This window comes from Ammospiza nelsoni, chromosome Z (genome assembly GCF_027579445.1).
Source record: "Ammospiza nelsoni isolate bAmmNel1 chromosome Z, bAmmNel1.pri, whole genome shotgun sequence".
NCBI classification, from domain to species: Eukaryota; Metazoa; Chordata; class Aves; order Passeriformes; family Passerellidae; genus Ammospiza; species Ammospiza nelsoni.
The window spans coordinates 80116773-80131733 of record NC_080669.1 but is presented as its reverse complement, the minus strand read 5'-3'; the positions used below and the strand labels follow the sequence as shown (position 1 = coordinate 80131733).

The window sequence follows — 14961 nt, the reverse complement described above, 5'->3', positions numbered from 1 at the left end:
CGCCCCTTCTGAATATTCATGAAGGGCGGAGCCACTGTCCCTCGCTCGGGGCCCGGATGCTGGGGTTCCACTGCCCCGCCATATATGAATATTCATGAAGGGCGGGAGCGCTGTCATTGGCTACCGAACGGTGGTCTCCTTGTGTCCCCGCCTTTTCTGAATAGTCATACGAGGGCGCGACCACTACAACCAGTTTTGTGCCCGGTCACTCCATTCCCCGAGGCCTGCCCCTCAAATTGAATATTCATAAAGCGGGAGGGACCTCGGTCACCAGGTCGAGGCCCAGCTGTTTCATTTCCAATGGCTCCGCCCAATTCGAATATTCATTAAGGGGAGGGGCTTGCCGTCAGTCTCTCTGGGCCGGGGCGCTCTGTTTGCAGCGGCAGCTGGGATGTACCATTTCCTCCCTCGAGGGGAGAGCGGGGGGAGTTGGGGAATGGCCGGGTCCATCCGCCACTTCCGGCGCGTTGCCATGGCTGCTGCCATCAACTTCCGGCGTGCCGGGCGGTCGCGGGATTGCGGCGAGAGCCGTCCGCTGCGCTGAGGAACGGCCATGCCCCCCAAGGCGGCCGACAAGCGCCGGCAGGTAAGGGCTTGCCGCTCTCCTGTGGTGGCAGCAGCGCCGTGGTGGCGTCACCGCATGCGCCGTGACGTCACACCCGCATGGCGTCACCGCGGCACCTCGTGGGAGGCGGCAGCCCAGCAGAGGGAAGGTCGCTGTCCAGCCCCGGTGTGACCCTGTTGCCCTCGGTCCCTCCTCTGAGCGGTGTCCGTGGTGTGACACCAATGGTGACGTCACCGTTCCCCAAACCGCCACCCGTGACGTCACTGCGTGCAGCACATATCTTTTCCTCCGCGTTCACAGAACCATCAGGGCTGGAAGGGACCCCCGGAGATCACCCAGCCCACCCCCCCTGCCAAGGCAGGGCCACCTGGAGCAGGTGACACAGGAACACATCCAGGTGGGGCTTGGATGTCTCCAGAGAGGAGACCCCAGGAGCTCCCTGCGCAGCTGCTCTGCCACCCTCAGCGTAAAGAAGTTCTTCCTCAGGTTGAGGTGGAGCTTCTTGTGTTTTAGTTTATGGACACTGCTCCTTGTCCTGTCACTGGACAAGGTGTCACTGGGCACCACTGAAAAGAGTCTGGCACCATCCCCTTGTCACCCACCTTTGATATATTTAGACGCATTAATAAAATCCCCTCTCAGTCTTCTCCAGACTGAACAGGGCCAGCAGTGCATATGGACATGCAGTATCTCCTTGTAAAAGAGATGTTTCAGACCCCAAATCATCCTTGTGGCCTCTGCGGGATCCTCTCCGGCAGCTCCTTGTTTTCCTTGTGCTGAGGAGCCCAGAAGGGGACAGAGCACTCCCGATGTGCCCTCACCAGGGCTGAGCAGAGGGGCAGGGTCACCTCCCTTGACCTGCTGGCCACCTGATGCACCACAGGATATCACTGGCAGCAGGGGCACACTGTGGGCTCACGGTCACCTCACAATCTGCCAATACACCCAGGTGCTACTAAGCAGAGCTGAGGGGTTGAAGTGACAGCTTAGGTTGCCCCACAGAGCTGTGGCACTGGAGTCAGCACAGCCCCTCTTGGCCTTGTCGAGTCCTGGCTACATCATATTGTGTCATGCTGTGTCGTGCTGTCCCTTCAGCTGCCTGTGACGCCCTGAGAGTTCTGTGGCATTACACAGCTCTTCAAACCAGCCTGTCCCAAAGCTGCAGCACCCCTCACTCTGTCACCATCCTGTTCAGCCCTGTGAGACTACAAAGTCTTCAGACACTGTCAGGCCATTTCATCACACTTCCAGTATCCAGCACCCCTTCCAAGGCAGGGCATAATGCACTCAAGGTGTCTCCAGCCTGCCTGCGGATCTCCCAGAGACACTGAGCAGACAAAATCCTTTTTCTTGCAAAAATTTTAAAAATTATTTTAATTATACCCAGCTGTGAGTTTTGTCTCTTTCCTTTTGCTTTGCTATTTGGTCTTTGCTCAGCTTCAGCAATGAAAGGGGGTCATTTGCTACCCTTCCTGGCCATAAACCTAGACTGCTGTGGGGTCCCTGTCTGTGAGACCTCACTGTAATCCTTTGGGCTCTGTGTAGGCATGTCTGCATGCATCCTCTTTTAGGAGGATTTTAGGATAAAAATCTCAGGTTAATTTGAATAATTCCTGGGTCTTGTCTGCTACTGGATTATCAAAGGGTTTAATTTAAAAGTGGATGGTGGCCTGGCTGATAAAACCCTTTTGTTAACATTTTTAGATCAATCCTAACACACTTGATGTTAGGCTTGATGGGAGGAGGGTTAGCAGGCATGTAAGCAAGAGTGAGAGGATCATTCTGACATTCTTAGTCCCCTAGTAAGTACTAATAAGTATCAAGATACAAACGGCTTTATAAAGTTTTCAAAGGGCACAAACTCAGAATCAAAACCCACATTCAGTCCTAGACAATAAAACTATTTATGCTAAAATTGTAAAAAACCCATTAATAATGATGTGAACTAAACTGGGGATTAAATTCTTGCTCTGAATTTCAGTTTCTTTTATTTTCAGAATTTCCACATAAATATTTTCAATCATTTTCAGTAGCCATTATCTCAATACTCTGAAATGGAGAGGCTTCGATTGGCATGTTTGAAAAACTTAATGTGCTGTAAAGGCATTCCTTTTATTTTAAAGCTCTTGAAACATCATAAGCTGTTTAAACACTGAGGATGTTTGACTTTTCACATAATTTTCATCACAATAACCTAAAAGGCAATAATTGTAACTTGTCCTGTATTACATTTCCTATATTTGCCTTGAGCTTGTTAAATCTGATTGCTGTTTCACATCCTTTTATCTGCTAGAATATTCTTGCAGTGGAGGAATTACTCAGTGGAACTACCTCTGAGTCCAGAGGTATTCAACTACACAATTTTCCCTCATGTTCCCTGACTCAGAGTACAGATGACATCTCAGTGGCTTTGGGAGTGTGGGGAGTGAATGCCTTTGTGCTTGAGGGCCTGATGTTTGATATCTACTTGGCCATACTGGCTACTGTAAAACTAATTGGTGGGTCAAGGTTTAGATTCCAACTCTTGACAAGAATTATTCTGTAGTATTATGCTCTTTCCCCCTCTCCCTGTGCTTTTTTTTCTTTTGTTTTTTTTTTTTTTTTTTTTTTTTTTTTTTGTATATTGCTTTATTCTTTATTATGTTTTTCACTGCTGACTGCTTTCACTTTGAAAATTTTTTTCTTGACATTGTTCTCAAAAGCTGGGATACTTACCTGTTCACCTGTTCCCTTTTACCATATATCACTTCCAGCTCCTCCTCTGCTTTCATGACTCCACGTTCTTCACATGCTCAGTGATAAATTCTTGTTTTGTTTTTTCTCCTCCTTATGTGGGGGTTGTCTGCTCTTCTTCTGTGCCTGTCTTGTATCTGCATTCTCCTCTAACATCAGTTTCTTGCTTTGTTTCACTCCTTTTTTTCTTTATCCAGATGATTTCTGCCTCCAGCTCAGACTCCAGCCCCCTGATGGCTGAAAATATGTCAAAGTTGGGCTGATCATAAGAATTCAAGTCTGTGGTGTTCTAGATGAATTACTTGACTTGACCAAGCCTTATTTATAAATGCCTGTAGGCTTTCATATATTTCTGTACATTAATAAGAAACTTTACTGTTTCAATGTTCAAAGTCTTAAAATAGTGCTGTATGTCTGGATCTTTGTGCTTCCAACGCAGCTTTGGAAATAACACCTATGTATGTTCTGTACTTCAATAACACCATTCCTTTCATATCTGAAATACGTTATGCACAATTGAGCTCAACAATTTTTGTAGGGATGTGGAATTATGGAAAAGCATAGGCCAACTTTCCTGCATCAGACTGAAGGGAATGAGTGCATCAGATTCTCAGCTTTCATGAAAAATGAGGTCTTGAGCATGGCAAGCAGGACACTCAGAAGTGTGGTGTTAACAGCAGAGATGTGTGGCATGTGCATGGGCAAGCCAAAAGTGTTAGGGCAGGGAACAGCACTCTGTTGGTCTTATGTCAGTCCTGTGTGGGGTCCTGGGTGAGGAGAGAAAGTGGCCAGTGATTTTGAGATTGTTGTTTTGAATGTTTGACAGGTTGGAAGTGTTTGTTTCAGATTTCTGTGCTTTTCCTATGTAGCTCAAGGAGCTGTGTTAACACCCTGGGCTAGTGTGTACCTCAGTGGCTGCACCCACCTCAAGGAGAAGCAAGATCTTGTTTTGGCTCCTTAGCAGATCTTCCGTGCATTTAGTATTTAAAATACAAAACCAGAATGTTCAATCTTACTAGTTAGGGTTAACCCCACTGCTGGAACAGATCACTTAAGCAGTGCTAAGAAGGGGTCTGAATTAGGACAGAGAGGCATTTCTTTTTACCCTTGTGGTCTTGCACCCACTGACATTGAAACAGCTTCTTTGCTGTTCAGCAAGTCACAAAAGAAACAAATTGACCTCTTCCCCAAATACAGAAAACAATGAGACACAGTTTACTTTTTTAGTATTTTCTTATTTTCTATTTTTTTATTCCCCTGAGAAGGCTTTTAAAGGTGCTTACTTGTTCTTACACATGCATTAACATATCCATGGAGTATAAAGCAAACATTCCATTTAGCGTTGCTCAGAAAGCATTAGAGAATGTATTGGCAAATAGCTCTTAAATTGGCATCCCTAGTGTGTGCAAATAAATATCTGCTACAGGGCAGGCTTCAAGTGACTTTGTTTCCATGCTGTGATTTCTTGCTCCTTGTGCCAACTGGTGGTTTACTATGGAGTTTGTTAATATTCAAAACAGGAATAAAAAGCTAGCAGGAAACTTAAAAAATTGTTGTACAGAAGTGCCAGGCTTAGTTCTCATAATGTCTCTACCTCTTTCTTTTAGAATCCAACAAGTGCATTACTACCTTACAAGTACATTACATTTTCCCCACAGTTCTAGTTAATCTCTGTGCTGTGCTGTAGAGGAAGTGGAAATTACTGTCGCTGCTCAGGAAGATGTACTAAACAGGAGCATTCTGTGATTGCTCAGCCTTGTAGCCTGATTGTATTATGGTGACAGCTAGCATGAGGAGCAAAAAGGCTGCAGGAATGTCTCTTTAATTATATTTTAAAAATATAGTCTAGGTTTGTCATTTGCCCTGATGAGTATTTCATTAATATGTAATCAATTTTCAGCTCTTGGAAAATTATCTTAATATGAACTGAACTTCAGCTTGTCAGAGTGACCAACATGCATCATCACTGCTACTGAGTTCTTTGGTATTTTAGGCTAGATCTGTGAATCCAGGTCTACTTGTCCACCCTTATGCTTTAAGGTGGAAATTTTACATTTCTCAAGGAGTCACTGAATAGTGGTGTCTGGCTCCTCACCATACAGTGACGCTTTATAAGATCTAGTCTGAAAGGGGCAGTTTGGGAGAAAGATGTACTGTGGGAATCCTTAAAATCAGAGGGTTTTGGGAAAGCTGCAGAAGGCAGGCCTCAGAGACAGCAGAGCTGTGATTAGAGATAAGCAGTAGCCATAAGATAGGTCAGCAGAAAAGTTATGTAAGAAGTAGAAAAGTAAGGACAAATAGAACAATGGTCTGTGTATTAATGCTTGACTAGAATAACTCCCTAAGCTTCAGAAAAATATATCTAGTGAGATATTAGGAAGTTCTAAGCTTAATAATGGAGCTCTGTGCATTATGTTTTAAGGCTTGCAAGTAGGTATTGTATTCCAAAATAAGCAAGCATTGTTTTAACGAAAGGTAGGTGTGCTTGTGGTGGGTGGATAGAACTACTGTCAATGTGCTTTTGCTTTGTGTGATTGGTCAAAAAACTTTTAAAGTTGTAACATTAATTTCTTGGTCCACTGCCTGGGATGTCTCAGTCTGCTGCCTGAGCTGATGGCATCTTCCCATTGTCATAACCATGAAATGAAACTGATGCTGAAAACCAAAACAGCTCAAGATGTGTTCCTAGCAGTCCTGTCCTGTTTGTGATTGTACAGAGACCCTGTTCGGCGATATGTACCAGTCAGCAAAGGCTGCAGTGACAACCCTTATCCTGGATGGCAGTGCAGCACACGTGGGAACAATCATTGCATCTCCTGTTTGGATAGACAGTGCTGGCCTTGGGGCTGAACCTGAGGAATAGACATGTTTTTCCAGGAGGATTTCTATGCTCACCAATTCAGGATTCAATCTGGTTTTAAATGAACACTGGCTCTTGAGAGTAAATCTGTGCTTCCTAGGTCACCAGGATGATTTAGTTACCACTGGAATTGCCACTGACAAGTCAGAGGATTTATGCAGCAAATGATAAAATAGTTGAAAAGCAAGGCTCAGGGAAAGCAGTTCAGAAGCAAACAGACTTGAAAAAACTTCAGAGCTTTTAATATTCAGTCAAGAATAGCAATAGGTACTGGTAGTCCTGTCTCTTTTATATTAATTCAGTTAATGATTCTCAGATCAGCAATTAGTGACTGTCATGTCACCAGCAAAAAGGAGAGCAATGTGAAAAAAATGTAGTTACAGTAAACCAGAACAAGACCTGAATATATGGTTGAGTGCGATTTTTTTATTTTCTTCGTTGCAGGATAATCTGGTAATATTACTAGGGAGTTGAGGGCAAAACTTCTATTAAACATTGCAAGTCTTTGATGGTTCCCCTCACTGTCTTTTTCTTTTAGGATGCAGAAATATGATACCTCTTATGAAATGCCAGCCTGGTAGGGCTTTCTTTTCAAACTTCTTTCTCATTTACAGCAATGGTCTTTAGAAAGTCACCAGTAGTTTCTTCTCATTTTTGTTTTCCTATTTTATGACTACAGAAAAATTAAATATATATTATCCAGACATCCTACCCAAAATACAATTGGAAGTTCTTGTTGAATAGCTGAGCAGCAGAAAGACTCCCTGCTGAAGGACTTAATTTTGCATCTATTTGTACCTCTTGGTGGCTCCTCTGTGATCGAGGGAACTGTGAGAAGGGAAAGGAATATTAAATAGCATTTAAAACATCGCTTATTATCGGTTTCCTCTTTTCATTTTTATTATCCTATTGAATTATGGTGTCTTTGCTGTAGTCTATAGTCAATTTGTCTTGTAGCATAGTAGACATCTGGCCCAGGGAAGAATTCCTATATGCTGATATCATACACACCCTGGAAGAAAGATCCAGAAAGAAACAGTAACTTGGGTCTTCTGCAGCCTTTATCAAAGTATGGTGACTGTCGCAGGCTTCTAATATCTTTTTGCTGTTGGAAGTGTGGCAATCTGTTAATTTATTTAATGTAAGATAGTCATCAGAGTAAACATTACTAGCCTCCATTAATTCTGACTCTGGCATTTTTCTCTGGAGCACTTGAGCATCTCCTGGAGTGGTCAGAGTCACGATAGTGACCCGGAGGTGAGAAACTCCTCAATGCCTCCTGCCTGTTCTTTAGTTCCCTAGCAACTATGTCTGCTCTTTTTTCCCTAATATAAATTCCTCATGATTATTCACACTCTTCTTCTCATTAATTAATATTATTATTAAAGGCAGGAATAGCAGCACATTTATTAGGAAGATTTAGGAAGACAGTTGATTTTTTTTTCCTGTAGCAAAACCATCTTTAGTTTATCTAGAATTTGATAAAATGTAACTATTTGGATTGATTAGTTCCTTGTTGGATGTCTGATTTAGGCTTTGGATTACAACCCCCCCCCCCCCCCCCCACCACTCTAGATGCTGAACAATATGAACCAATAATCTATAGCAACATGACCTGGGAGGACTGAAGTGAGGCAGGAAACCTACAAAAAAACAAAGTGTGGGACTATGGAATTAAGCTGTGTATCATAATGCCTGTGCCCAATGGAATGAATTGAATGTTTCCCCGGCAACCTTAATTCTCGCATTTTCTAAGTTCTGAATGCTTCTCTTTGAGATGTTAATAATAGTTAACTTTTTTTCCCCTATAGCTAATGTGAGACACAAAAATGTGGTTGAATTTTAAACATGCATATGAAGGCAAGTAAGCATCTTACTAGTGAATATTGAATATACAATCATTATGTTGATTCACAGTTATAATTTGTCTTTTATTTGTATTGCAGATGTGGTTGTGAATTCTTCCCTATTGTATGAACGCTGTGTGATATATTTAGGTATCTGTCAGAGCAAAAGGATTACATTTTTAATCATAGTTTATGAGTAATGCATTGTTACAGTAAAAAGAAAAATGGGGAAGCCATGGTGACAGGACACAAACTACCTAGGTGATATTAAGGACTGTTTACAGCTAATGTGGCAGAGAGAACTTTTAAGAAAAGGTATTAAAAAAGAAAGTGTTCTGGCTTTGGAAAGATTTACAGAGAGCAGGAGCTTGCAAAAAAAGCCAGCAAAAGAGCAAAGCACAGATACACCAATAAAAAGGAATGTCAGGACTGCCCTTTTCATCAAGCAGCACAGCAATATTTTCTGTGCTATTGTCTGCATTAGGAAACAGTAAAAGATTTTGTATTTTTGACTGATTTATATTTGCTCCCCAGCTTGCTTCTTGTTATAGTTTTAAACAGATCTACTAGTTTTGATGACTTTCACATACTGCTAATATTGCCAAAATACTCGGAACCCATCTTTCCTCATCTTATTTTTTTATCTTTGTGCCACCTTCCAGCTGGGTTCCAAAAGTCTGAGATACTTTGGGATGCACCTTCTGCAGCATAGGTGGCAGTAGCAGGAATGATGCTTGCAGAACAAAGTATGTCTTTGCTTTTCATGCTGACTTCAATAGAGTACTGAGTCAAGTGGAGCTAGAGTCTCTAACTTCACTTGCGAGAGTCCAGAATATCCAACAAAAAAGTCATTCAACTTTTGTTGTTGTTTAAGTAGGCCTCTACATTGTGAGGGATGTTTTATCTGGGCAGGAGACAAGAGTTTTGCTGAACAACCCCAGAATAAGCTAAGGACCAACTCCTTAGACAGCTCCAGGTATGGCTGTCCTACGTTTGTGGAGCACACAGAGAAGAAAGCCCCAGACCCACGCTGATCTCTGTCTGCTGGCTCCCATCCTACCATTTCAGATTTATCATGTCTTTGGCATAGGCTATGTCCGTATAGTGCAGCATTTGACCAAGGATCTGTGTCATAACAAAGTAGTTCTAAAGCATAACTGTTCAGGTTGGATGGAGTGGTTGGAGTTTCTTCAGTTCAAAATACCAGACATAATAATTTTATGTCCTGTCAGTCATGTGCTTGCTCCCTGCTGTAGGGAATTTCTTGGCTTAGTTCCAGGGAGCCCCAAAGCAAACTGTCACAGTCAGCAAGTAGAGCCTGGTAGGAAAGAAGGAGAAGCATGGAGAAGGCTGGTGTATCTCACTGACAGATGCAATGAAACCTCTTCCTTGAATACCCTCTCCCAGTCATAAAGAACAGCCATCCTTTGATAAAGGTTAAAAACATGCATAGGGTCAAAGCTAAGACTTTCAGAGACTGGTTCTGTATTTTGCAGTAGTTTGTAAACTTTGTTGCACTCAAAATCTTGTTTATGGGCAAAGAGAAGCTGTAACTTATAAAACTAAAAATTTCCTGTCAGTGGGACAGAAATTTTAGTCTAAACATTATTGTCTGTCCAGAGGTATTCATTAAAGAAAATAAGAAATACTTCTGTGCGAAAAAAAAAAAATCATTAATTGTGATACTGCAGTTGAAGATGTTGAGAAAAATAAAAAGCTTCCCAGTTTCTACCTCTTTTCTTGTATTTGCTTTTCCAGTGCTCTGATTCCTAAAGTTTGATTTTGCCATTGCTGGTGGTGTTGGTGGGGATGTTATGATAAGTTGTCAGCAACTGGAGACCTTCTTTGGGGAGGATTGAGATGTCCATTTTGATAGTTTCTTCTTTACCTGCAGTTTCTTTTATATGATACCTAATATATTTCCCTTTTTCCACTGGTCTGGTGCTCCACATTACACCTGATATTACTGCATGTGGTGCTTTTTCAGTGTGCTATATACTATTTTTTTTCCTCCTTTGCTACATCTAAAGCAGATTTTCTTCAGTTCCCCTGTTTGCAGACCTGCAATTCTCTAACTGGCCAGTGGTTACATGCTTATAGCTGTGGGATCTATGATGCCAAGTATGTGCTCCATGTCTTATCCTGCCCTGCCTGTACTCCTCTGTGCCATATCCTGAGTCTCCTCAGGGTCTCTCTATCATACCAGGCCTGTACTGCATCATTAAATTCCAGTTGTAAAACCATGATAGTTGTGTACAAAGACAAGGGAAATAGAGCCAACTAGCCACTGGTCCCTGGTTAATTTGAAAAATTTTTCATGCACTCATAGCTGTAGCTTTTCTTTAGTCTCACTTTTATATTTTAATACTGTTGCAGGTATTTATTCACAGGTGACTCTTTGTGTTATGTTAATTGAAATCTGTGCAACTGCTAAAACCAATTATCCTCAGATCGCCTTGGCAATGCCTTTGCTAATGGATAAATGCTTTTGTAGACCCACTTACAAAGGATAATAGTAAGTAGACTTAGTTTCATGTTTAAAATTAGGAATCTGATTTTGATTTGGATCAGAATAAAATTCTGCTCTGAAAATCTGTTTAAGTCACATCAATTCACACATAACAAGGTCCTTGTTAGGGAGAGCCCTTTTTTGCCCATTGCCAAGCAATCACATGCGGGAGACAGGCCAGCTGCATGATCCAGTCATCTCAGTAGTGGTTGTGACACAGGACCTCTTAGCCTCTGCTCTGCAATCTGCCCATGGTGGGACTATAAGGGAAATGTTATAACTTTTATCTTCTCCACCTGCATCACAAAAATTTGTATTTTGAAGTGAGGCATATTTTCTAAGCATAGAAATGTGTCATTCTGTTCATTTTTCATGGCTTTTAATATGTATCTTCTGGAATAAAGATAATCCCTAGTGCCTCTTTAGTAACAGCAGTTTTATGTGTCTTAGCTTGTACAAAGAGAAATAACACAGAGACACTGTCTCACATTTTTGTGGAACTTTGTTCTCCTCTGAAAATATTTCTTTTCTGAGTTCTTATTGTCAAGACTTAACAAGAAATGGGGCTTGATGAGCAATGCTTTGGGATTCTGGGTCAAAGTCTTTCTGGCTGCTTAATTGTTTAATACCTAGAAAGTAGGTGGTGGAAATGAATATTTAGTTTTCATAATGAGGAGGAATCATGAGGGGCATGTACGAATCTCTGTGGAGGCTTGTGTTCCTGAAAGTGTTCTTAAGACAAATGGAAGACAAGAGGAAGAATAGATGTTGTGATAAAGTGGGGCTTTCCAGAAGAAGAAGGTGGAAAACCAGGTGAGAGAAACAAATGGCAGACTTAAAAAGTAAGCAGTGGTTCTTTGCATTACCATGTAGTTGTACTGTGGGAGTCCTTGCTGTGGAAGCTGTGCATGCTAAAAATGTGCATGGATTCCAAAATCACAGAATAAATTTGTGGAGAAAAAGATTCACTGATATGGAATAAAAAGGACAGCATTTCTGGTTCAAGTCCCTGTGGCAAGCTAAGAGGTCATCCTGGAGAGAATAGAACAGACACACTTCTTTGAAGTGTTGGTGAGAGATACTTGGCTAGGTGGACCTTTGATCTGAGCTGAAAGGCACACTCTAATGTTCTTTTGAAGAAAATCAATCAGCCCTTGGGAGCTTGCTCTCCCACCCCTTCGTTTTCCTTCCCTCTTGTCTAGTATCCCCTTCTTTTCTGTCACAAAGTCAAACACTTTTTTTTTCTAACTCCTCTGCTTTTTTCATCCATACCATCAAATATTATTTGTGATCCTACCTGAAACTGTTCTTGCCAAGGTTTCTAATGTTGTTTCCTTTGCTCGATTTACCAGGTCTCTCTCTTCCTTCAGGATTCATGGTCCTGTCTGTCCCTCAGCATCTCCTCAAAAGGATCCTCTTCATTTCCTCTCCTACTTTCTGTTAAATTTTCACGAATCTTGGTCAGTGGTGCCCTTCTGTTATTCCTTGACTCTGGGTAGGGTAGTCTCCCTCTGTAAGGCACCCTATAAACAATTGTTTAATTGTTTTCCTTAAAGCCTGTCAAAATAATTTTTCTGTGCTATCATGTGTGCAGGGGGGTTGACAATGGTTTGTTTCCCAACTATTCATCAGTGTTTTCCATGTTTTCTCAGTGCTCATGACTTTATGGGTGTAGATCTATTGTCTTTGGGCTCCCTGTGCCATGTAAGCTCTTAAAACAGGGGCAGCCTTTTAGTGTGTTTGACCAAGGCACTAAAATGTGTGTATGACATTTGGAGTGTATCACAGACTAGGATAGACTGGTAGTGTTGTACTAGGACAGAGCCTGGCATTTTTTCATGCTGAAAAATCACTGTCTTGTGTTGTAAAAGTGACTGTTTTTCCTTCAAATGATTTATACGCACGCTGCTGGCATACTCAGCTTTTAAAACATACCATTGGAGCAAGCATCCAACTTCTATTCTGATTTTGTTAAATCCAGAAAGAAAGTGCTCTGGAAGTTTACATTGGATGTGTTCTCACTTTAGGGCCAAGGTGGACCTTCAGGAGGAAAGGCAGGAAAAGCTGGTAAAAGTAAAAAAAAGGTAAGATTCTCAAGTCTCAAAAAATGTTTTTTTCTTTTTTCAGCTATGAGATGTAAAGAAGATATAGTCTGAACAATGAGGTGTTTTTTTATAAAGTTGTTAAAATATAATTTGATTTAGCAGTAAGAGGTTGCTGTAGGTTTCCACTGAGAAGCGAAATATACCTGCAAGTTAAGCCAAAAAGTATCACCTGGAACAAAGGCACAATTTGGGTAAAATGCAATATGAAAAGATTAAATTAAGATATTTGGGATGTGAATTCCAAAATACTAGCTGACTTAGACTGTGAAAAATCTGCCTGCTCAGTTTAGAAAATTCAAAGTATAGCCCATATTCACTTATCAAAGAAGTATTAGCTGATAATAACTCATGATATTTTTTTTACTATTGGGCAAATAAATTATTTGAATACCTTGATTTCATCTACTTTCCTCTTACTTAGCTCCACTGGGAAGGATGGAGGATCCATGACAGGGATGGAAGAACAGTCTACATACCTTTAAATAGACATATTGCTAAACAGCTTTTCACTTTCTTGGGACAAATCAGTCTCACTGAATGTTCCTCTTTTCACCATTTAAAAATGGAAAGTTATTTACTTTTAAAATTAAAATCATAAATAAAAATGTTAAAACCATAATACTACTTATCTGATTCACTTGGGAAAACGGCCACTGAACTAACTGGCATCAAATAGTATGTGATAAATGTCCTACAAGCAGGTGTTCATGTGGGGAGCATTAAATCACAAACAACTGTTCTGCAGCCATCGTCCCTCGTGCATCAGAGCGCCTGACCTTCCTTACAGCTTGCCTCATTTCAGCTCCCTTGGGGAGAGAAATAAGGCTGCAGCCTGTGAATTTCCCTGGGCTCTTGAAATATGCAAAATTCTCAGTTACTTTCAGCCAATGCACATTTTTACCCAGCGTTGTGCTTTTTACCTTTGTGGTACTCTGCAGGTAGCAAAGCGTTGCTGGGTCCAGCCTCTATAGCTTCAGCCGTAAGCTGTACTTACACCTTGGACTCATCCTCAGCTTTGTATGGCTGTAAAGTCAGCAGGCCTGAAAGAGCTGTATTTACAAGAATGATTGATTTATTTTAAATCAACTCATTACACAATTTGAACTGAGGGAGAAATTTTGCCTGGAGCAGTTAAGCACTTTAATCAGCAGTTTTGTGTTCTGACAGTTTTTTCTGTAAGGACAATTAATTGAAATTCATTCCTGCAGTGATTCATTTTCTTTTTAATGACCTTATATCCTGACATGAGCCCAGTGCTAGCCCAGGGAGAGTAGCAGCCCGTTGTTTGGAGAATGGAGACATGCTGGCCTTTGCAAGAAATTGGTTAACATTCCTCCAGGAGCCACATCCCTGCAGCTTTGTATTTCAAACTAAATTCTAAGAGTAGCCTATAGAATAACAAGCCAGGAGTAATGGCAGGTTCTTGGCTTGTGCCCTTGAATAGTCCTTAAGTCCTATAATACCCTTGGGTATTCTGTGGCAAGGGAAACAGAATTGCCGACTTTTAAACTGAGATTGAAGTGGAATCACTTGAGTTTTGTTATTGGAGTTAATCCAGTTTTGTGCCAGGGCAGGAATTATCTTCAGAGTGCAGCTCCTCCAACTCACTGAACTCCTGCTGGCAAGTGTAGCCATACGAAAATCTCAAATTTTGGCCTGCCATTTGTGTTCTTCTGCTCTGCTCAAAGCAAAGATAGGTGGGAGAATGTTGTTTTTATCTCTTTGCTCTGTGCCTCAAGAAGTGCTGCTTTGGCAAGAAGCAAAACTGTCAGTCTTGTTGCATTTCTGAGCTTGTCATTCCTGTTCTAGGATGAAGATGACTTTCCTGAAGCGGGAGAGGACGGGTCGACAGCAAGGGCTGCAGTCAGATCCCCGGATCAGCTGGAGCTGACTGAAGCTGTGAGTAAAGCAATGCCTCTCTTGTCATGAGGTGTGTGTGAAACTCCATAAGCAGAAGCCTACCCATCAGTTTTGGAGGAAATTATGCAAGAGTGAAACTCCAGTACTTGCTGAAGTACAGTGTCTGCAGTAACATACGAAATGGCTTCAACAAAAAAACAGGGAAAATGTGCTATGAAAACCAGTTCTGGGTTTAAAGCACTGTAACTGCCTGGAGATAATCCAAAAGCAAAAATGGGGATGGGGCTTTGCTCAGTTAAGGAGGACCCAGAGCCAGCACTGAGCTTTCAGGTGCCTGTGTGCAATACACAGGACAGGGAAGTGTCCTACAATTTTATTGCTATTTCTTCTGTTGGTTCAGTAGCATTGCAATTGGTCACCCTTCCAACTGCAGTTGTTTCTCTCTGCGCACTGCCTCATAGAACTCTAGCATTGTTCCCTGT

The 14961-nt window shown here is 41.7% G+C and overlaps 1 protein-coding gene across 1 annotated transcript in view; it reads left to right on the top strand.

Annotated features, from left to right (window-relative positions):
• Positions 1-6032: 6032 nt before the first annotated feature.
• The window catches only part of DNAI1 (dynein axonemal intermediate chain 1), a 130773-nt gene continuing 121844 nt past the window's right edge, over positions 6033-14961 (top strand). Inside the window, exons 1-3 of the mRNA XM_059493115.1 lie at positions 6033-6092; positions 12542-12598; positions 14429-14518. Coding sequence (XP_059349098.1) covers positions 6033-6092; positions 12542-12598; positions 14429-14518 — 207 coding nt within the window. The remainder of the gene's footprint in view (positions 6093-12541; positions 12599-14428; positions 14519-14961) is intronic.